General features: G+C 44.3%; 2 protein-coding genes across 6 annotated transcripts; both read left to right on the forward strand.

The window, feature by feature from the left end:
- Positions 1 to 1562: 1562 nt before the first annotated feature.
- LOC119737831 (deleted in malignant brain tumors 1 protein-like) lies at positions 1563 to 11817 on the forward strand. 4 transcript variants are annotated; one of them, XM_038212446.1, is made up of 7 exons: positions 1563 to 1860; positions 3301 to 3618; positions 4272 to 4607; positions 4948 to 5268; positions 6099 to 6416; positions 6772 to 6971; positions 11029 to 11817. In XM_038212446.1, exons 1-7 carry the CDS (start codon positions 1773 to 1775, stop codon positions 11362 to 11364), a joined length of 1917 nt encoding a protein of 638 aa, XP_038068374.1. In that variant the 5' UTR covers positions 1563 to 1772; the 3' UTR covers positions 11365 to 11817. The 4 variants fall into 4 exon arrangements, with proteins under 4 accessions (XP_038068374.1, XP_038068377.1, XP_038068375.1 ...); XM_038212449.1 differs by having other exon boundaries at positions 4272 to 4460; positions 5137 to 5268; XM_038212447.1 differs by having other exon boundaries at positions 1564 to 1860; positions 4272 to 4592.
- Positions 11818 to 14201: 2384 nt separating this feature from the next.
- On the forward strand, positions 14202 to 23734 carry LOC119738119 (nudC domain-containing protein 1-like). Of its 2 annotated transcripts, none has more exons than XM_038212859.1 (10): positions 14202 to 14317; positions 16316 to 16508; positions 17378 to 17532; positions 18474 to 18662; positions 18955 to 19165; positions 20302 to 20505; positions 21161 to 21371; positions 21744 to 21888; positions 22016 to 22147; positions 22721 to 23734. In XM_038212859.1, exons 2-10 carry the CDS (start codon positions 16400 to 16402, stop codon positions 23177 to 23179), a joined length of 1815 nt encoding a protein of 604 aa, XP_038068787.1. In that variant the 5' UTR covers positions 14202 to 14317; positions 16316 to 16399; the 3' UTR covers positions 23180 to 23734. The 2 variants fall into 2 exon arrangements, with proteins under 2 accessions (XP_038068787.1, XP_038068788.1); XM_038212860.1 differs by having other exon boundaries at positions 14204 to 14317; positions 21164 to 21371.
- The last annotated feature ends 10 nt before the right edge of the window (positions 23735 to 23744 follow it).

A 23744-nucleotide genomic window follows, 5' to 3' on the forward strand; every position in this document is an offset into this window, starting at 1 on the left:
GTGACTCACTCATGAACCTTCTCAGCCTGAGCTCAGACAGTCGATCTGTTTTCCTTCCTCCATTATTATCTGACTGAATGATCAGTCAGTCAGTCACTCATGCAACTGTCACTCAGTTCGTCAATCATGCAGCGCAGCCAGCCGGCCAGCAACTCGGCAATGCAGTCATGATGAGCGACACTTAATTGTTCATGAAACATCCGTCATTTCTTTGGTCTTTGCAAATTCCGCGAACGTCACCGCCCAACTTCCATGGGCGTCGCCAGGATGGAGCAAAAAATGTTCCCCCGCCCACCGTAGCTATATTGGGGGTGGGGGCGTGGGAACCACAAAAGTTCGCGCCCCCTCCCAGTCGCCCCCCCCCCCCATTTGAAATTTGGCATCCGGAGAAAAGCACAGCCGTATGAGTTACGATGACTAGCCGGCCTCGAACATAAAGTCCCTTTTCCCGCGAGCCTTATTGTGCGTATTTTTAACCCAAAACCCTTTGTTTTCGCCAGTGGCGAATGTGCGAGTTAACCACGCCCCTTGGACAAACCTAAGGTACGTTGACGCGATTCTACCGTGATTGGTCAATAGCGGCAGTTATTTTCAAACATTAACCATTATATAGGTTTTCTGTCCAGCCCCCCCCCCCCCCCCCGCTTCCCCCCTCCCCTACCTTTCAGATAAACGGATGAAATTTGTTGCCCCCCCCCATGTAACTTCAAGTCCCCTCCCCCCTCACGTCCCCCTAGGATGAGGATCCTGGCTGGGCTACCTTTTATTCAGGAAAATTCCCCCGTTTTTCCTGAAACCACATCGAACCAATATCCGGAACCCAATACACGCGTTTCCCATACAATTATTCAGTTCGATGAATTTCATTTTGTATGCACAGGGGCGGATCCAGGACTTTTCGTAGGGGGGGGTGTCATGGGCAAAAAAATCTGAAATGTAGACAGGGCTTTCTCTCCGGACACTTGGCCTCCCAAAATCAATAGGTCGGTGGGTGGGGGGGGGGGGGGGGCGGCTCGTTCCATACTTTCAATTGGGGTGCTGTTGAAATCCGTCGATTATCAACACTTTATCACAGAACAGTGCACACAAAATTATACCCCCTAACTTAACTGGCTCTGACCGTATGTTGTGCAAAGGCGTACGTTATTACATGGAGGAATACTTATTCCTCCATGGTTATTACCAGTACAAAATGTTTGGGTGTCAGAGCAGGGGCCGGGGTTCACATTTTCATGATCTTCTATGGGAAATGACAGAGCGGGGGGGGGGGGGTCTCCTTGATCCGCGCCTGATGCAGACCCAATAATTGCACGCATAACCTATGCTTGCAAAGCAATTAAACTACTTTTACAATGATGTACATGCGGAGAGACGGACTCGGAAGTATATCATGACTTATCCCTGTTACTACACGTACATGTATCCTGTTATATAAAGAAAAGCTTTAGGATCGAAAGCCTATTGTTCGGTTGTCAAGCATGGCCCCCTCTGTTGAAAGTGGTAACCATGCCCGGACAATAAACGGCCGTGGAAAAGCTGAATGCTCTGGCCATGAAAAAAGAAGCTTACACTATAGTCATGAATAATGACTCATTGCTGCCGGTACTTTATTATTGAGGCATATTCATATTGGCTTGTATGCTAGACGTGGGCTGTCACTTTTTTTACAACTTAATAAAAACGCTCAATCACACGATGAAATTTTCACATAAAAAAAACCTAGCTGTAAGCCGAGCATTTTTTACTGAAAAAGTCTAGTGACGAATGACTGAATGAGAATGATTGTTGGGGAAAAAATGTTTGATGTTGTCGTGTTGATGTCCGTAGTAGCGATACTCTGCGGTCGAGTGGTGATAGCATGTAAGTATAAGTATAGTGTAGTAAGTTCAGTTACTTCCTTGTCATGGGACGTTAATCGTTGTGGGAAAAGTATAAAGTCATTAACAGAGGGGAATAATTATACACTGACAAAAGTTTGCACAGTTTTTAAATTAGAACTAATTATGGCAATTAATTGCAATCACTGTATAATAAGCCTGTTTTCTTTTTCAAGCAATCAGCTGGCACCTTGGTTAATGAATAATATCTTCATGCAGAACAATGAATGTTATTTACTATAACACCCCAACCAAAAAAATATAAAAAAAATATAAATCTTATTGTCCAGGCAATAATTGATTTCGAATTGTACCAAAATATTTACTGTGTTATTTGAGTAACATGGGAAGGGGCGGCGGAACTGGGGGCGGGGGGCCCTAGATTTTGGCCATGCAATAAAATGAATGTGCCCCCTCGAGATGAAAACAAAACTGCCCCTCAAACGCACATTGAAAGAATATGATCGTGTTACAAATAAAATTGTCTCCTCTCTTGTAATGCAAAATTGTCCCTCAAAAACACAAGTGCATTAACAAGATTCCGCACCTTCTCGAGATGGAAAATTACCCCTCGAACGCATAAATACCCCTCTCGCAATGATAAACTTGTGCCCCTCTCGAGATGGAAAATTGGCCCTCAAAAACAATAGTGCTTCTCAAGCGATAACTTCTCGAGATGTAAAACTACCCCGCGAACTTGAGCACACTTTTATAAGTGCCCCGCTCGCAACATTAAAATTTCGCCCCACTCATGGAAAGCTGGCCTTTAAAAATAATAATGCTCCTCCTCACGCGAATAAAATAGTCGCTGAACTGGCAATCAAAAGCACCAGTGCCCCTCTCGCGATAAAAAAAAATGGTCTCTCTTCTTTAGTCAAATGCATGGGTGGACCCAGAGAGGTTACTGCCGGGGGCGGAGGGTGTACGGTGTGCCGAAGGCCCAAGAGCGGATCCAAGGGGAGGGGGGGGGGAACAACGGGGCCAAACCTCCCCGTCCCCCAACCCATTTTTTGTCACAAAAAAGGAAGCCATTACGAACACCACCACCCCTGAACCCCATATCGTGAATTTCTGGACCCACTTCTTTGGGGACCAATTTTTTTTTTAGCCACCGCCCCCCCCCCCCCAAAAAAACCCCACCCAAAAATTGTGTTTTGGATCCGCCATTACGGAGACCGAGGGCTCTCACTTTCACACACTGACGGATGGTGCCCCTTTTCTTGAAAGTGAACCCTTTTTGGTGTTGCCCCCCCCCCCCCCCCCCCCGTTTGAAAAGTGTTCCGCCTCCCCTTAACATGGGTTTGACATGTGCGCTGGATATCAGAGTATGCTAACATGGTTAGCTTACATGCACATGTACTTGTAGCGAGAAAAGTAATTGCAAAGATGTTATCCAACTTTTCAATACTTTTTTCGACCCAAGTTGATTACCCGGTCCGCCTGGTCGGAGGAGCCAATAGCTCCGAGGGTCGCGTGGAGGTCCTCATCAACGGTGTTTGGGGAACTGTGTGCGACGACAGTTGGGGTTTATCGGACGCGATGGTCGTCTGTCGTCAGCCGGATCTGGGTGAAGCATTGTCAGCTCCTCTAAATGCGCACTTCGGCCAAGGGAGTGGACCCATTGTCATGGATGACGTCGGATGCACTGGGTCTGAGACGCAGCTGTATTCTTGCTCATTTACAGAGAACCATAACTGTGGACATAGCGAGGATGCAGGAGTAATATGCAGCGGTTCATCGGGTGATGACTGATCCCATTACATTCCATCATTCCCCATCGTACCCCATTCCGTCCATTCCCAAAATGCAGTCCTGTCCAGCGGCATGCCAACCAATCTGACCTCACACGCCTCCGATTCCATCCCAGTTCTCCCCACGGCATTCACATTATACCAACCCATCATCCCACCCCAATCCTTTCAGTAGCATAAATAGTGTCCAATTTCCTTGAGACAATATACCTCAGTTTGAGTTTGTCAACGTTGTGAATTGGGGTTCAAAATGGGACACGGGCTTCGGGTAGAAGGGGGCATGTACCCACTTTTCCCACCTCTTTGCTTTACGCCACTGATCTCATCTTGGTATCCCACCCCATCCCATCGACAGAGCCCATCCAATAATCCTCTGCCACTCGGTCCCAACAAAATACTCATTGTTAATGGAATGTTTGTGCTCGGCTAGTTTTAAACAAAAATTTTTTTAAGAGCATTTAAAACCAGCTCGGGGCCTGGACGCGGATAATGGCTCCGAGCTGAAGGCTTTTATCCACAAGATTCGATATTTTCAGTGGTGTTATTATTGAAAACGAACAAAATGCATGAAATGTAGATGATCCGATACGCCTTTAAATAACTGAATTCGTATATCATTCTGGCTTCCTCTCTTCTGTTATAGCCTCCTCGTACCAAGTTCGTCTGGTCGGGGGAGCCACTAGCTCCGAGGGTCGCGTAGAGGTTCTCATCGGCGGCGTTTGGGGAACCGTATGCGACGACAGTTGGGGTTTATCGGACGCGATGGTCGTCTGTCGTCAGCTGGATCTGGGTGAAGCATTGTCAGCTCCTGTATCTGCGCAATTCGGCCAAGGGAGTGGACCCATTGTCATGGATGACGTCGCTTGCACTGGGTCTGAGACGCAGCTGTATTCATGTTCGTTTACACAGGAACATAACTGTGGACATAGCGAGGATGCGGGAGTAAAATGCAGCGGTTCATCGGGTAATGATTCACGGGGTACCATTGCATTCCATTATTCTCCGATTCCATCCCAGTTCATCCCATGCATCAAAACGTTATACCACCCATTCTCTCAACCCTTTCAGTGGCGTAAACTAGTGTTTTGCATTGATGCACTTGACACAATCCTACGCTGTGTCACTGTCTGCGTGACACAAGGCATACGGAGTCCGAAATACAAGGGTTAATAATTGTGAAACTTCGCCAAATTGGGTTTTGATCTTTGCAATTTGAGTGTGGTTGTTATTGAAAACGAAAAAAATGAATGAGAAACAAAATAATGACATGCCTTTTAGTGTAAATTTGTATCATTCTGGCTTCCTCTCTTCTGTTATAGCCTCCTCGTACCAAGTTCGTCTGGTCGGGGGAGCCACTAGCTCCGAGGGTCGCGTAGAGGTTCTCATCGGCGGCGTTTGGGGAACCGTGTGCGACGACAGTTGGGGTTTATCAGACGCGATGGTCGTCTGTCGTCAACTGAACCTGAGTGACGCAGTGTCGGCGCGTGGCTTCGCGCACTTCGGCCAAGGGAGTGGACCCATTGTCATGGATGACGTCGGATGCACTGGGTCTGAAACGCAGCTGTCTTCCTGTTCATTTACACAGGACCATAACTGTGGACATAACGAGGACGCGGGAGTAATCTGCGGCGGTTCATTAGGTAATGATTGGGTACTGATTGAAGATGTTAGTTTGCCCTTAATGGTGAATCAATATTCATAACTATCAAACCAAATAATTATTACTCCATCCAATACTCCCTCAAACTCGTCTCGTGAAATCAACCATTTAATCATATCGTCTATATTCACTTTTCTTTCCTACTCTCCCACTGCCCCCCTCTCATCTCATCTCACCTCGCCTTGCTAAACCCCTGCACTCAAATCCAGCCCACCCTTTCAATTTCTACCTTAGCCCTACTCTATCTCAACATACCGGCGAGCGCCAATACAACACAATCTTACCGCATCTCAACCCACCCTATACCACACTCGCCTTTCCTCGCCTCAATACTGCACTCTTGCCAACCTAAATCTCATCTCACCTCAACTCACTTAAATTCACACTTCCGCGCCCCAACGCACATAACCTTACTGCAACAATACTCGTCATCTCCACTCATCTCACCTTTATGTTTTGATAGATGGAAGGTATAGGCCTATATGTCTTAAAGTGATCGTCGTCTTAAGCCCGGTTCATACTTCATGCGAAAGCGAATGCGAAGCGAAGTTGACGTCATGAAACATTCGCTGCGAAATTCGTCCGAGTTGAAATGTGTTCAACTTTTGCGAATTCGCAGCGCGAATACTTGCCATGTCGTCACAAATTTGCGTTCGCTTTCGCTTTCGCGCCGATTATATGAACCGGGCTATTACACGGTCACCCACCCGTCTCCGATTCCCGTACCTTGAAATGTCTCACTACAGCTACCGCCACAACCTTTAATTGTTACCAAAACATCTGGTTTCATCCCTTTTTTTCAAAATATAGAATCTGGAACTCTTCGCTTGGTGGGAGAAAATACGTACGAAGGTCGAGTTGAGGTGTATCACGATGGCCTTTGGGGAACCGTCTGTGACGATGGCTGGGACGTTGATGAAGCCAACGTGGTGTGTAACCAGCTCGGTTTTCACGGAGCGTCGTCGGCCGAGTCCAACGCGCACTTCGGCTCCGGCAACGGTTCCATTTTTCTGGACGACGTGGATTGTGCAGGGGACGAGTCCAGGCTTGTGGATTGCTCCCACAACGGCTGGCTGGTGCATGACTGCTCTCATCAGGAGGATGCCGGAGTTCGATGCAACAAAGAAGGTAATAAATTAAAGGAATCAATTAAATGTCCGGGATATGTAAAGATTGAGCCGCAATAGTGTGTGCCTTTGTGTGGATAGTTTTATGGCCAGGATTCAGAACAAAAGTTACTTTGCTGGAATTTATCTGTTATGAATTTATACATTTTCAACGTGATAGCTGATACAATGAGCATTTTGCGGATAAAGCTTTTCTTAACTTTACATCGGATATTTAAAAATATAAAGGATGTCATTGCTTTTCATGCAGCCGGGCGATAAAGGTGACTCAAAATCCCAATTCTCATTTGCACTAGTGATTGTGAAAAAAATATTAGTTCGTAATCTAATGTCTATTTTCCTCCTATACATATCAGCCTCCAAGACTCTGTGGTACGTTCTCGGTGGAACTGTAGTATTTATCGTTTTAATTTGCGGCCACATACACAAGAAGTACAAACAACGTGAGCAGTCGACATCAGTTACGACGCCAGTACCGACAGCATGCGCCAGACACCCTCTGTCTACGGGTACCACATCGACATGCACCTCAAGTCCACCGGAGGTACCGAGACAGGTAAACAGTTATTAAAGTATGAAAAAAATGAAAAGTAAAACTGCTGCAAACTGCTTACTGACTGGATGGACCTGAAATATATAAATCTTAAAATTAATGTGGCCTGACGTTGCGAGCTTAGCAAGTTCTTCTTCAGAGGCTAAAACAGAAATGGCAGAGATACATACATTAACATGGGGGTGCACACAAACATGCAGGGCTGAAAGAAGAAACACAAAAGGAGGATTAGGAGGGAAAGGTGTGGAAAGATGCAGGGGAGGGTGGATGAGAGAACAAAGAAACAAAGGGAGATGGCAAACCACAAGGGGTCTGGTGTAAACAGGGGAGGGACCAGAAAGGGGAAGGATCAAAGGTCACAGGGAGTGGGAACGGACAAAAGAGTGTGAGAGTGAAGGGATGATGCGGGGGGGGGACAGTATAGAGGTGGAAAGGGATGAAAGATGGCGGGAGATGTGTTAACACAAACAAGGAAGACCAGATGGATTATCTGTAACAGAGGACAATGGAGGAAGAAAAGGATTAATCATTTCCAAGTTGGATGTTGAGACCATGTGGTTGAATAGTTCGAAGACGATTCATCCACACCTTCTCTCTGCTGAGGCGAACTGACTCTTTGCGATGGCCAAGAGATTCAATGCCCTGCAAAATCATATCAGAAATGGAGTGGTTAGGCAGGTTGAAGTGATGACCAACAGGGGTGTCTAGTTTCTTGGTGTTGACCGTTGACCGATGGGCATAGAAACGCTTCTTGAGCGTATTCTTAGTCTCACCTACATACTGCACTCCGCAGACCCTGCAAGAAATGAGATATATGACATTAGAGGTGTTACAAGTGATGTTACCAATGGTTCTGTGGGTAGTGACAGAAGAGTGGCCAGAAAAGGAGTCAGACTCCTGGATATGAATCTGGCAGACAACACATCTGGAACTGCACTTGAAAGTACCATGCTGGGTGGGAGGGGATGCATCTAAGGATGGGACTTCAGCTCGAACAATCAAGTCCCGTAGATTTCGAGGACGCCTGTAAGCCAATGTGGGGCCGTTGGGGATGGCGCGGGCAAGGCGATCTGAAGTATGGAGGATATGATGATTGTCATTAGTGATTTTGCGGAGGGGAGGGAGATTGGGGTGAAACGTGGTAACCAAGGGAATCATGGGTTTGGCCATGGCATCAGGGGCCTTTCCCATGAGAGCTTGATTTCTGGGGATAGATTTAGCTCTGGCAATGGCACGATGAACTTGGCGAGAGCTGTGACCCCTGGCCACCAAGTTGTTCTTCAGTATCTGTGTATGGCGGGAGAAATCGGAATCATTAGAACAAATTCTTCTGAGTCTGAGTGCCTGGCTAAACGCTATGCCAGTTTTGCAGTGCCTGGGGTGACAGCTGGAGGAGTGGAGGTACTGGTGGGTGTCTGTGGGTTTGGAATACAGGTCAGTGGTTAGTGAGTTGCCTTGCTTGCGGACGGTGACATCCAGAAAGTGGGTTTGGTGAGCCGAGAACTCCGATGTGAATTTGATGGTTCTGTGGAAGGAATTGATGTGGTTAGTGAAGGTCAAGAGACTGTCCTCATCACTGGTCCAGATGAAGAAAACATCATCAATATATCTCCACCAGATCCAAGGGCGACATGGGGCCGAGGCAAGAATGCGTTCTTCGAGGTCACCCATGAAGAGGCAAGCCATCGACGGGGCCATGCGAGTGCCCATTGCAGTGCCGTGTACCTGTAGATAGTGTTCACCAAGGAAGGAAAAATTGTTCTTCGTTAGTATAAGTCTCATGAGGGTGCCAACATCACTGATGGGAGGAGTCGTGTGTCCTGCCTTGGCCAGAGCCAAGGAGCAAGCACGAACTCCCTCCTCATGTGGGATGTTGGTGTACAGAGATGAGACGTCGAAAGTCCCAATGATGGCTGTGCTGGGAATCTGGTCCTTGATTCCTTCAAGCTTGCGTAGGAAGTCTGGGGTGTCGTGAATGTATGACGAAATCTGTGGGACAAGGGGTTTGAGAAAACTGTCAATGAACAGGGAGATGCGTTCCGTGGGTGAGCCATTACCGGAGATGATGGGTCTACCGGGGTTGCCAGCCTTGTGAATCTTGGGTAGCAGGTAAAATCTGGCAGTCCTACAATCACAGGGAGAAAGAAATTTGTGAGCTTTCTTCGACAACTGGTCACGTGATCGCATATCGTCAAGTACCTGTTGTATATCTTGACAGAAAGTGCCTGTGGGGTCAGAGTCAAGGCGGGTATAGTTAGTGCGATTATCCAACTGGCGGTGGGCCTCATCAATGTACTGCTGACGATCCATGATGACCACAGCTGAACCTTTATCTGCTGGCTTGATGATGATGTCGGTGCGAGAGCGCAAGGAGTTGAGAGCCAGGCGCTCCTCTCTGGGGAGATTATCATGAGTCCTGTGGGGGAAGTTGTCCGGGTTAGTGACTTGGGAATTGATAACTTGAACGTATGTCTCTATGGCTGGCACACGATTCTTGGGGGGTACCCATGAACTCTTGACTCGAAAAGGCTCTGGCTCACACGGTTCACTGTCCAGGAAAAACTCACGCAGGCGGATTCTACGGTAGTATTCCGTGAGATCTTGGCTGAGCTGAACCTGGTTCACAGAACGGGGAGCGGGACAAAAATTGAGACCCTTGGAGAGAAGTTTGTGCTCTGCGTCAGATATTGATGAGGAAGAAAGATTAACTACAGTGTTGACAGGGGGTTCTGGCGGTGGCGTGGTAGATGGGGACCTAGGACGTCTGAAACGTCTGTGTCTGCGTTGCTGTTGCTTGGCAAGCAAGCCACCAATCTTCTTGTTTCGCCTGTTGAGTAGGACAGAGTCAAGGTTAGACAAACCCCTTTCAATCTCATCATGGAAATTCCTGTACGTGGAGTCAGAACAACTGGATTTGAGTTGGGAGTCAAGGTGGGAAATATTCTGATGGAGGTCCTCACGTGTAAATTGACACTGCTGAGAGAGAATATTGATGAGTTTAATAGAGGCACCATGTAGAACTTGATTCCATCTCCTTTGAAGGTGTGGTGGGAGGTTTCCTAAGCAGGGAGTGTGAGACAGTTGCAAACCTTTGGGGATAAATCGAGAGAGGGAGTAAAAACTGTAGTTATCCTGATGGTAGGAAAAGCGTAAGGCCTTTTCCTTTGCCTTTCTGAGCTGTTGGAAAGTGCAAATGGTGTCACTCATATCTGTAGAAAGGGAGAGAATAAATGGTTAATACAATAAATCAGTGGAGGAACACGAAGACAAAAAGTACAAGTCAAATGGAGTTGCTCATGCCTTTTGAAGGGACAGAGCAAAACAAAATTGTAGGTACCTGTAGTAGGGAGAGAACAGTTTGATTAGTACATGATATAAAACGATCCAAAGAAGGAACAAAACACAATGAAACTTACATGACAGCAAGGAGGATCACCACGAAGGGATACTGCAACAGAGGAGTTGAAACATGAAAAAAAGTAAAACTGCTTATTAAAGTAATCAAGGTTTTTTTCAAATCAACGTTGAGTCTTGTATTTTGGAGTCATGGTCGTTGCCGTCACTGCTTGTAACCCAAACCAAAAAGGTGAGATTCGGCATACTATAATTATGTAATCCTTTATTAGGGCATGTGAATTTTACAGTTTAGGGCGTGGTTTAGATGATCACGAATTGTGACGTCACGCCAAGTATGCGCAGAAGTTGAACACAGAAATGATCTGGTGAAATTTGCCGCGAATGTTTCATGACGTCAAATACGTTTGCAAATGCGAAGCGAAATATGATGTCGGAAGACATTCACTGCGGAGTGTGTTCAACTTCTGTGCATACTTGGCGTGACGTCACAAATTCGTGATCGCCTAAAACACGCCCCCCCCCCCAAAAAAAGTGCAAGCTGTAAGACTGCCTGTTCTGAATGAAACATTCTAGGCCGAATCTCACCTTTTCGGTTTTGGGTACAAGCTGCAACAGCAACAACTCGCAGCGAGAAAATTTACCGTGACGTAAACTCACGTTCAAGTATGAACCGCCTTTTTGTTGTTGTTGTTAAATCTTTCAGGACATTACTCCAAGGTTACCAACAATAAGTGCTGCCGTTAGAACGCCAGATGATCAACAGGGGCCGACCAATGACTACTCTACGTGGGAAACGACGTTTGTGGCTACCGCAGACGACACAGCGCCTGGACATGACGTCTACACGCCTGCACCACAAACCTCCATAGATAACTTGCCGCCGCCACCTTCGTACGACAATCGTATGGCGCCTTCGCGAAGAAATCTCTATTCGGTAGCAAACTCACAACCAGAATTAACCCCAGTAGATGAATTACCACCGCCTCCCTCATACGAAGATGTTATGGTTGGGAATTATCAAGGAACAGTTCATTTTTGATTTGGTTTGGTTTCGGTCGGTCGGTCGCGCTGGGCTGGGTTGATGGTGCCGCCATCGCCATACTGTGCTGCCATCAGTCGCCCACCCTCTGAAAAGTTCAAAATCTCCTACAGGAATCGACCGATCGCGCAATGATATGATTTCAACGCGATTGAGTGATATCGCAGATCCACAGATGGCACCCAACATCATTGTTCAGAAATTAACCGTGGTGAGGACGGAACAAGATGTTTTATGAGGGTAATCTGATGTACACAAAATCTACTTCGTTGTTGGCTTTGTATGACATAGGAATCACATATAGGCCGATAGACTGATAGAAGGCATTTTTATTTCAATGTTGCCATTTCCACACTAATGTTACAATGTCGTGTAAACTTATTATACAGAGCAAAATATAATGAATTATGTAATGGTGTATTATAACGTACATGTACATAGATCAATTATAATACAAATATTTAGGTATAAGGTGAAGCGTCATGCTTTTGTACACTAACCTATATCGATAGACAAGTGGACATGACCGAAAAAAAACAGAGACAGTGACAAAGGACAAAATGGCCAACAGTCAGACACACAAAGACACGACCTTGAAAAACACAAAGTCGTATGAGACAAGAGTATACATCTAGATTCATAAATTATAACAGATTATTCGAATAAGAATTGAGTAGATGTGATCTAAGGTTAGAAGGAGGGTGATGATTTTAAGAAGTCATCTAGACTATTCCAGTATGACGTACCACGTTGAATAACGCTATTTTAGACAATGTTGTTATGTTAAATTCGACATATAAATTTCTCCTTCTACTGCTTCGGGTATTATACGGCTCCATGCGTTATATGAATTGGCTGATGCTTGTTCATTTTCAAGACATTATTGTACTATTATGTGTTTTTTTACGGCTGGTATGATAACCTGCAAGCAGTGGTGCAAATAATGCCCCCAGGTGAGTGTCTGTGTCCCCCCAGGGGAGTTTTTGTTCCTCCGTTCGGAATCTTGAATTTATAAAGAGAAATATACAGCTAATACTCTTTTTACACTGTAAAATAAACATAAACAGTTTTAACATAAAAACAACCGTTTACGTTTGTACATTGTGTTGTTGGAAGATGAGATACTTGACAAAAACAACCAAATATGACTTAACAACCATTACGGACACACTCTCGCAAAATGTGGTCCGGCAGCTTTCTATACAAAAACCTCGTTGGCTCGGGGTTTTGTACGTAAACCTTATCAGTCAGCCGATCACACTCAATTGACTTCGGCCAAACCGCAGTCCCATCATAAGAAATAAGTTAACAATATTATCCGGACCATTTTTTCCGAGAGTGTGTCTCTAATGACTCTATGTGCCAAAAGTAATTATCGCAGGCGGGAGGAAGATGGACTGATGTTTCGCCTTGATAACGTCTCTCTGAGAACCCGTGTTCTACTTTTCCTATAAATGAAAACTATCCCTACAACTACATGTACATGTGTACATTTGGTAAAGCAAAAATAGTAGATGAAAATTGAAAGAATCGCGCCGTACCAGGGATCACCATTACGGTGCAGTCGAACCCTATAAGAAGAGCACTGTTAAACAACATCCTGCTTATAACGAGCACATTTTAGGTCCCAAGTCTTTGTTTTTCTGTGTTTTTCATTACTTTTAATACAAGCAAAGGTAATTTGTAAAGTCCCAAGGAGCTTGTTATAAAGGTGTTCGACTGTAGCTAAACGTACATCATGATCCATATACCGTGGCAGCTCCATCGACGATGATTGTTTCATAACTACATGTATTTTTATAAGTAAGTTTTGAAACTTTGAAGGGTGGTGGTATAAACTATAGAGTAAAGGTTTGCGGTGACACCATTATGTGGAAAATCTCTTTTGAGAAGAAATGTGGTACTGAAAAGAAGAACTAGTTAATTAATTAACAGGTTCCAATTCAGACCCACATTTCTTCCACTGGAGAGATTTTCACGGTGTCACCGCAAACCTTCTAGTATCGTAAACTAGTTGACTGAGTAATATAATAGCGTGACGTCATGTTCTTTTCATGGAAAAAAAAAACCCATAAATTTTCCATCGAAAAGCAGGGAACCCAGGTAGTGATGAGAGACGTTCTCAAAGGAAGTGCTGCCGTCAGCGCGCACCGCCCTACAACAACAGGGCACTAGGAATCAGGGCTAATTTCTTGGAGATGCATGTAGGCCTGCGCGTGCTTTGGTAGAGACAGAAAGCTTCCCACGATGCTTCGCGCACCTGCTTCCCGCTGATCTCCATCTAACTTCCATCACAACAGTTTGTGCAAGAAATTATCCCTTCCCGGGCCCAGGGTACACCCAAATAAATAGGCCAAAAAGCTGTCCGCCGAGCTAATGACTATACGCTCAAATAATATTATTCTATATCGAGAGTTCTGAGAGCCATGCATGGAATTGGGGAATTGATTATGGCAATGCACCTCTCAGTGGCTTAGACTTTGGGATTCCAATTCCTTATTTTGGGTGCAAATCAATTGGGCCCGAAAGTGGCGCTAAAATGTTCTAGAGGAATTACCTTTCCAGTTTGGGAAACAAAAGTCTAAGTTGGGTGAGAATTTCTCCAAAAAGTCTTCGGTCAACCCACCAAAAATTGAAAAGAGAATGAAGGATGACATGTTGATCATCAATTTGTGTGCAGCCTGAATACCTGTGAGAGTTCTGAGTATTTGTAAAAGCATTTTGAAGTGTGTGGGAATTTTAATACGGGGGTGGTCGGGGTGCATCCATGAGGACAGTACGAGCGCGCGTGCGGCCGGTGACGGAGAATGGACACCATCTGACTCTGGGTGGCGCTATTCGTAGTGCATGGGCGCTGCGCTGCGGGGTCGTGGTTGGTCGTCGTGCATTGCTAGCGTACGGGACCTAGATTCGTTTGGATGTGGCATGCCTGGTCGAACATCATTTCCAAACGGTAAAATCACACTCAAAGATTACTTCAGTAATTACTAATTTTAGCATGTTTAGGGAATATCCAACCTTCTTCGTCCATGCTCTTCAGCTGGTCCAAAGTGGCAAAGGACAAGGACGGATCCAGGCGGGGGGCCCGGGGGGGGGGGGGGGGCAACGGCATGAACGGGGGCCATGCCCCCCTCCCCCCCCCCCCCCCAAAAAAAAAGGAACCAATTTTTTTTTTTTAAGTGTCGTCGCAATGAAGGCAGACACTGCGTACACCACCATGACCACCATCATTTCGGAAAGATTTCCATATACCAAGTTCACTAATTTTCCTCTGTATTGACTAACAAGCCCCCAGATAGCAATTTCATGTCATCAAAGTCAATTTGAGCAGTGAGAAAATACAAGCATTTTCTTAGAAAACACTTAGAATTTTTCAGTCCAATCTCATAGGGTTTGTACACAGGGTGTTGAGTGAACTTCGTATATGGAAATCTTTCCATCATTTCCTCTAAAACAAATGGTTAAAGTGGTCAGAAATTGTCTCAGATCGCAACACAGAATAGCCCCATAGGCCTAGGCCTAAATGTGGCCAATTTACTGGACTACATCCGTAAATAAAGGCCACACTTCCACCATGTTTAAAAACATGTCGAACTTTGTCAAATTTTGATTTTCACATTTAGGCTTAGTTTGTAGTTTATTTTTGCTTTAGAAGCATACTCACCCTCTTAATAGGCTAATCAGAAAGTGCTTCCTTTTTCAGATGTCTAATTTTTGTGAAATTTCATGTTGAAATTTTGATACGCAAACGTGTGCAAACGAATCTGGACATTTCACAAAAAATAGATATTCGAAAAAGGCAGCACTTTCTGATTAGCCTATGAAGAGGGTGAATATGCTTCTAAAGCAAAAATAATTCACAAACTAATCCTAAAATTAATGTGAAAATCAAAATTTGACAAAGTTTAACATGTTTTTGTACATGGTGGAAGTGTGGCCTTTATTTACTACGGAGGTAGGCCTAGTCCAGTAATCTAAGAATCCAAGCCATAATTTTTTTGGACCCACTTTTTGGGGACCACAATTTTGTTTTGCCCCCCCCCCCCTAAAATTGTGTTCTGGATCCGCCCTTGCCTTGCCCCAGGCCTAAACGTCTCTGCAGTCTGTATCTATCTTTCTGTTCGTCCACCACGTACGTACGTGTACAAACACCAATCTTCTGGTTGTCGAATACATCATCATGCCATGACAGTGGCAGTTGGCTGCAACTTGTGCAAGTTACTACCAAACTTGGAAAGAATGTTGCATCCTGATGCCACTTTTTCATCATATATTATCTCAATTAAGGTCAGTCATTGCAAAAATGTTGAAAAAGACAAAAATCGTTATCTGGGACTGAGAAATATTTCCAATTTTTTTGGAAACTATTTTGAAAATGCACTTGACTCTCCATAGACTTTGTAAATTGTACACAACCAAAGAAGTGGGTACTACATTCTAACCCCCAAAGGTATGCTGGTGTCATGCAGATTACTTGATACTTTGATATATGTTGGAGTTTGGGGGAAGAGTCCAACATATGGATGCCATATGCCACCAAACACTTCAATTTTCACCTCACTTTGTGATTACAAAAAAACAGCACAACATTATTGAATGATCGCTGTATGATGTCTAGATCTGTGCTATAGTGGTTGAATTTCACGGATTAATTTGCAACCCCAAAAATAATCGTGAGTATCATTGAAGCCCCATTAATTACTTCGTCTTTGACATGTGGAGATGCCAGTAGGCGCTTTCAAAGGTATTTTTGTCAAGAATTTTGCGTGATTTTTGTCAACTTTTGTGGTGAACTTTGGAAATCGATACATTGAGAATACTTCTTTAGTGGGACGCTAGTACGACGACCAACATCCCACATGTCAAAAAAGGAGTTCTAGCGCCCCAGTTAGTGGGACTAATCTGGCCCAAACAATGACTGTCGGCACTTTTCTCTTTGTTTCTTCAACAGGTTGCCCGTGAATTCTGCACAGTGAATTCTACTCATTGACTAGCATTGCTGTGATATACCAACAAAAGCGTTAAGACCCACACGATGTGCACCGATACATTGCAAGCCAATCGCGACCTCCTGGACCCTCATTTTGACGGCTACAAACTGTCCCTTGACCCTCTCCCAAAGTATTCCGTCGATGTAGAGTGTGGTAAGAACTAGTGGTGGTATTTAATCCAGATTTTTCAAAATTCGGTTTGAATTCCTGCAGCCGGTTTCAATTTTGGAAACCAGATATTCAAAACCATCCTTACAAATATTAAGTCTTCCTTTTTTGTGTGACACATGCGAAAGAAAACAACTGGATCAGCTCCCAATTTTATTTGATTGTAACTGCATTCACTTAGCGAGCTAGCGGCCTTCTTGGTATATGAACATCCTGCCTATTTGACTTATCAGAGAGTTCCCATCACATTTTTTTCAACATTACAGCTGTGGAGTGTTTTTGTAACGGCCCAGTGGTCATTGAATCCTGCAAACGATACCCAGTCATTGGGAGAGCATTTCATGCGGCACCTCACTCGTCAGTTTTTGTTGGCAGGACTGTGAGCTGGATGGGAACTTCCGTTGAAATCAGATAAATTTATTCGGTTCAAAATAAATTGGGATAACCGGATTTTGAAATCTCCGATTTCTCACCACTAGTAAGAACAGAGTCTTGAATAGGTTTTAAAAAAAGAAAAACATGGGAGCAAAGACCTCCAATAATTTTAGTAATGAACAACAGGAGTGAATCGCTATACTCAGTTTCATTAAAAGGAGTTACATCGGTTAAACATGATAATTTGCCACAAATATGTACATGGCAATCGATATCAAAATTTGTGTCTGTAATACATTCTTGGGAGAATTTAATTACCACCGGGAATTGATTCCTCAAAAAGTAGAATCACGATTCCGATATCAGCTTAGGATTTGATTCTATTCGATTCTGACTTGGTATCGTCCAAAGCTATCGTGGTTACCGAATATTCTTGCCTGAACTTTCCCTCAGTAGCTTCCCATGATTTATTTTTCCAGGTATCGATGAGGTAAAGCTGCGGTCCGATCAGTACACCTTGCAGCATGTCAAGGCATTTGGTATTCACAACCATTTGGTACATGACCAGTGGAATCCCAACTGTGTCTTCTACATTGACAAGCGATGGAGAGTGGTTCAACACAGAGTTGTATTGGTAAAGTACACGTTAATCTCACTTTGATTTTTCCCTTTGATTTTTCTCAATTTATGCAATTTAGGGCGGTGCCGAATGGTGACACAGCATCATTTAATAATTGTTGACTGCTGTGATGTGCGATCTTTTGAGTGCAGTTTTAATACCCGAGTGGCGCATAGCACCCGAGATGGGTCTTATAAATGCACCCTACAAGCGCACACAATATATGCAACGCGGTGTATATGAGATAAAATATATGCAACGTAATGTGTCCTATCAAGTAAGTAAAGTTATTTTTATAGGCTGAACACACGGCCATTCTAGACCAATGAAATTACACTATTGAAGATATTATACAACAACTACCATTGCTGCATGGAGTTATTGATCACCTCTACATGTCTATAGCAGGGTAGCCAAGGGGGGATGTGTTTAGGGGGGCGCACATCCCCCATAAAAAAAATTGTCACCCCCGTAGTCAACCCCCACCCCTAGTCAATCCCCCCCCCCCACAGGAAATTTGTTAGTCCAAGAGGTGACCATGGCTAAGGCGTTTAACAGAAATTAGTCCCCCACCCCACCCCCACTGTAACATCCAGCCCCTCCCCCTCCCCCACTCACCCCCCTATGGTGAGAACCCTGGTTACACCCCTGCGTGTTGATTCGTATTTTAGTTTTACAGTTGACCCCTGTCGCATGAAAATCCGACTCCTATGAAAATCGGACCCCTATTTCCCTATTATTGGGAAATAGTGACAGGTCACTCTCCCGAAACGATCCTAGATATAACATAGTATCGTACTCAAGCATGCGCAGTTCTACCAATGAGTCCACATTTCATGGAGTCGGATATTCACGCTACACCGGCCTTTTGTAATTCCACCCACAATTTCCATATCTTCTTGTGATACCAGTGAGAACTTGTCTTTCAATTTGTGCACTTGTATCCCTGTTGACAGGAGTCACAGTTGCAGCCTGGCCGAGTCGTCTTTGAGATCAGCCACGAATGCGAGCAGCGCAGCAGACCGAGGCATAACGCCACGCTACACTTCACTTCCGCGGAGCTCTGTCTCTTAGCCGATGGGGCAGGGGCACTCTACTTGCTGGCTACGGGTGACAGGGATTGTGCCGATCTATCCACATGGCAGGTAAAGCAACTCTTGAAAATACTTTGTAGGGATGATTGTACTTCCTTGACGTCAACGTACATGTTAAGAAATTCGATTTTGGATAAGCTTATGTCCATTTGGACTAGCTACTAGAGCTGGATGGAGCAATTTCATTGGTTACAGATTTACAGATATTGACAAAATCAGAACACTTCCTAAAAATAAAGATGCCAAGGAATTCCTCTGGGCGGTACAAGTGGACTTAATTAGTGCCCTCTTTCTGTTCGCCTGTTTGCCATACTGACTTAAATTTGTGGTATTCCCTCAACAGATACTGTATAGTGAGGAGGTCTGCAGTCCTGCCACGCCCTTCGTGTTGCTGCACTCCATAGCGCAGGCAAAGTCAGCATCATTTGATTGCTTGCTGCTACGAATTGAAGAAGAACAAACAGAAAAGACAGGGGATGATCCGAACGATGCAGTCACGACATCCGGCCATTTCACTGCCTTGCTGGATTGGCTGACAATAGCCAAAGCTGATGGTAAGATAGTATTCAAATATGCAAATTTTTGATGACTTTCATTATTTGAATATTCAAAGTAAGGAGGAAGGACTGAAAAGTCGTGAAATTTGGGCCATTTTGCTGCCTTGCTGGGTTGGCTGATAAAGCAAACCAACATTTTTATATTATTTTTATTTTGTTGATTTGTAATAAAAAGCTGTATCTTCTGAGTGATCCCCGTTTGCTATTTCCCAGGTTTGCAACATTGCTAATGTTGCTAGCATCGTGACTTTGGGCATGATCCCTGGCTACATGGCATAAACAGGTTTATGGCATCTGACTAGCGCCACATTGCCAAATGGGGAACCACCAACATAGGGCTGGAGAGCTCAGTTGGTAGACAACGATACAATATTCTGGAGTTCACAGCTTAATCACACTCGAGTCAATTTCTTGTTGCATTATTATAGAGTCACCTAGTCAGATGCCCTTTCTGGTTTATTTGAGAATATAAATGCAACATACAGTATGTCCCCCCAAAAATTGAGGTCAATTTTGAAAACTGTTGGTTGTGCAGATACTCCTAAGCCTTGGCCTCAACCCCTGTGAGTTTCATTTAGTTTCAGTCATGCGTTACTACTCAATTATCAATTGATCACAACATTTTTGGACACTGACCAGGTTCCTTGTCTTGTTCAAATGCAGTACTGTGTTAAGTAAGCTGTGTAAAGTCCTTCATGTTGTGAAAAGAACTGCAGTTGGGATTGGAATCATTTACCTGGCTATCAGTCATCATAGCAAGACCTCAGTTTAATGCTCAAGGGCAAATTATTCCAGTCTCAAAACCACATCAGCCTTTTTTTCACACCACGCAGGATTTACACAGCTTACATTTACACAAAACAGCACTGAAATTGATTAAGGCATGGAACTTGGTCACAGTGTCCAAAAATGTTGTTGTGATCAATTGACAATTGTGCAGTGATGTGTGACTGAAATGAAATGAAACTCATAGGGGTTGAGGCCAAGGCTTAGAAGTGTCTGCACAACCAAAAATATTCAAAATTGACCACGTGGTTTTGTAGTTATTTTAAAAACAATCGGACGGACACTTTTTGGGGATATACTGTAGAATGATAGAGGTTTTGTTTTGGTTTGTTTCCGTGGCCCGCTAGGTGAATCATCCCATCGAGTGAGTCGTAGACGGAGGTTGAAGAGCAAACTGGCGCCGTTCTATGCTGCCATTGAAGCAACAGGCCAAGCAGTGTTCCTTGCCGGGGAAGCAGAGTTTACAATTACTGAAGACACAGCTAAGACCACAACGGGAGTCCAGGAACAAGACATGGACGTGGAGAAAGACTCTGACACTTCCACTGAAGGTAAATGGCTCATTATTAATTGTTCAATATTTAATATGAACACTATATTACTTATACAGGGTGAGTTAAAAAAACAGAAACCCAAATGTTGGGACCATTGTTTTAGAGAAGTTCTGCGTAACTTGAAAAGTACATGAGTGATTTGAATGATTCTTCTACTAAAAGAAAGCTTATGAATTTGGCTTTCATATCCTACATTTTGAAAGTGCTACATGCGTAACTTATTTCTTACAGTGCATCGCTCCCTGTGTAGTTAGGGGAGAAAGTTCCCTGTAATAAAATCACCACTTAATATAACAAATATTATTTTAATGCTTTAAACCTGTGGTGTTTTTATAAACTTACTGCAATGCCTTATTTTCTCCACCCCCCTCCCCCGCCCCCCAAAAGTCTTGGACTTCAACACCCCAGCCATCCATTGGAAAATTGTGGAATCTAGGACCATCAAGTGCTGAACCAACAAAATTTGTGTGGCTTCTGACCAGCACCCCTTGAGCAAAGACATTGACAAAATGGGCAACCGTCAACATAGGGCTGGACAGCTCACTTGGTAGAGCACCGGAACGGTAATCCGGAGGTCGCAGGTTCAAACCCCACTGCGCTCAATTTCTTTGTTCAACTGTATAATAACTATTAAATCTTATTCTAATCACAACAGCTGCTCCTCTGTACACCTGGACCCAAACCGGCGACGACGTGACTCTGGTCTTCATCCTACCCCCATCCACACCCAAGTCTGCTGTCAATCTCACACTGACTGCTGATACCATAAACCTCGGCATCAAGGACGGCGATGAGCTGCTAAAGGGTGCCCTCTATAGAGCCATTGACGTACAGATGTGCACTTGGATACATGAAAATAGAAAGTAAGCGAGCAAAACTTGATCCCTGACCATTAAACCTGGCAAAGCTGCCGCAGTGGTAAAGGTCGAGACTCGTTATCAACAAGATGAATCAAATGCAGTCTTGGGTACTTTGGCAGTGCTACCCAGAAAATACCCAGCATACCTCACAGGCTCACAGGTGCTGTATTCAAGCTAATGCACGCACCTGAGGTATGCTCAGAATTGTCTGGGTAGCGCAGTTGAAGTTTCCAAGACTGCATTTGATTCATGTTGTTATTAATAGCGCCCTCTACCGCTTGCCGCAGATTTAGTGTACTCATCACAGACCAGCTGTTGGACCAAGACCACACAATAAAAAGTGCTCCAGTTGATGTATGACGTCTGCTTTTGTAGGTTGGAAGTAACACTGGCCAAGGCCGAGGAGGGCTCTATGTGGACCGAGGTCGTCATCGGCAACCAACGCGGGGATTACGTGATTGATCAAGATCAGGCCAGGATCATCCATGAACGACTCGCGCATCTTACGTCGGATCAACTTGTGAGTACAGTGATCACTCAAAAGCTTCATAGAATTATCTTAGATGATAAAACAGTGTGGTTGTTAGCAAGGTTTGTTGTAGAAATTTCTAATGCATTTGTGTGGTTATTTTTTCACTGGTAACCAGCACCCAGACCCAGTACCAGGAGGCAGTCAGCCAGGGATAGGGCCCAATGACTTGGAGGAATGCGACGCTCTATCAGACGGATACTCAACGTTAGTAAGGCTGGACAGAGAGTCACATACCGTCACAAACAGGGTATGTCCCCTGTGAACATGATGCATTGCTCATACTGGAAATAAATGAAAATTTTACCTGAATCTGCCCTTAGTATGGGCAGTTTGCTTCCAGCTTTGGAATACAGATTTGAAGATTTGAGGCAAGCAAATTTTCCTTTTTTTTCACTTTCCCTGTTTCCAATTAATAATGGAAAAATGCTGTAGAAAGTTTTGTAAAATATTTTTTCCTCATTTTTGATGACTGTTCCGTTGGTTGTCACTTCAAGAATTCTGAACTTTTGAACTTGAAGAAAAGTGTAACACAATTTCACATTTCATTGAGTCATAGTGGATGTCAACTGAAAAATGGCAGTTTCAGTTTTCTGCAAATTTCAGTTTTCTTCAAATGTTGCTACACAAGTTAAAGAAATGAAACAAACTAAAAAAATTATTCAGAATTTGAAAAATGTGTACTGAACTTTTGTTAAATTTTTTTAAGTTCAAATCGCTTTTGTACATTCTCTGTGCTGTTTTCTTCAAAAGATAAGTCTGTTGATTCCAATCTATTTTTCTGCTGTAACGCTTCATTTGTTACATTCCATCTTGTGTTTAGGTAAGCCTCAGCAGTCACCAGGTCCTGTTTAACGCCCAGCTTCATCCGCAGAGGCCACCCTGCATCTGCCTCCGCCATGATGTGGATGGGTTGCTATGGCAACCTGGCATTGGCGCCGACGGGGACCACAGATCGCCATGGCAACACACGGCCACCTTCAATGCCCTGGGCTACGTGCAGGCGTCCAAGAGGGACCGCAAGTACTCCTGCTGTCCGCCCGACTGCTCTTATGCCTTGGTCTGCGATTGCGTCCGGCACCTGTATGTGTACCGCCAGCCGTCGGCCATCTTGTCTCCGCTGCGAAACCGGAAGAGCGGGCGCGTGGTCAGCCAGATTGCCAAGCAGCAGCTGGTCAGTCTTGAGACGACCGACGACATCTTGGGTGTCGCGGCTGCCGATGACAGACTCTTTGTTTTGACTAACAACCAACTCTGTGTAATCAGAGTAGCACAGCAATGACAAAGTTGGCTTTGATTAACTCTCAGAGGCAAAAACTGTTTACAAATGAAAAAGTTATTGTGCACTTGGTGTACTGTTGTCTCTGCAAGTACAGAGTATGGGGATCCATCTTTGTACAAGCTGCCTTACAAACTGTACATTGCATTGTCTCCAAGCCAACTTATATTCCAAGCTGCCATTGCACTATTACTCTATGGTAGTCCTATTTTTATTCAAATACATTGTACAATCTAATGGAGTGATATGTATGCCCCATTCACTCTGCAACAAATAAAGATGTGACTGTCTTGAATCAATCTGCACATCTGTCCCTGTCAGTTTCTGAACAGTTTATTGTCATGGAGATTAAAGTTAGGGACCTAAATCAAGCCTATGATTTAATTTTTAAAAATGGGCGGATTCTCCACTCGGTCTTTTAGAAGTTATTTAAAAAAAGAGTAAGTCACACATGTTCAAATGCAAAGACATGAGATGGCAAATTCACATATTCACAGTAAAATTCTGTGGTTTAATATACAACACATGAATAAACGGTGTTCACATAACTCCCATCAATGGCAAAATG

This window comes from Patiria miniata, unplaced genomic scaffold (assembly GCF_015706575.1).
Source record: "Patiria miniata isolate m_02_andy unplaced genomic scaffold, ASM1570657v1 HiC_scaffold_3, whole genome shotgun sequence".
In the NCBI taxonomy this organism is placed as follows: Eukaryota; Metazoa; Echinodermata; class Asteroidea; order Valvatida; family Asterinidae; genus Patiria; species Patiria miniata.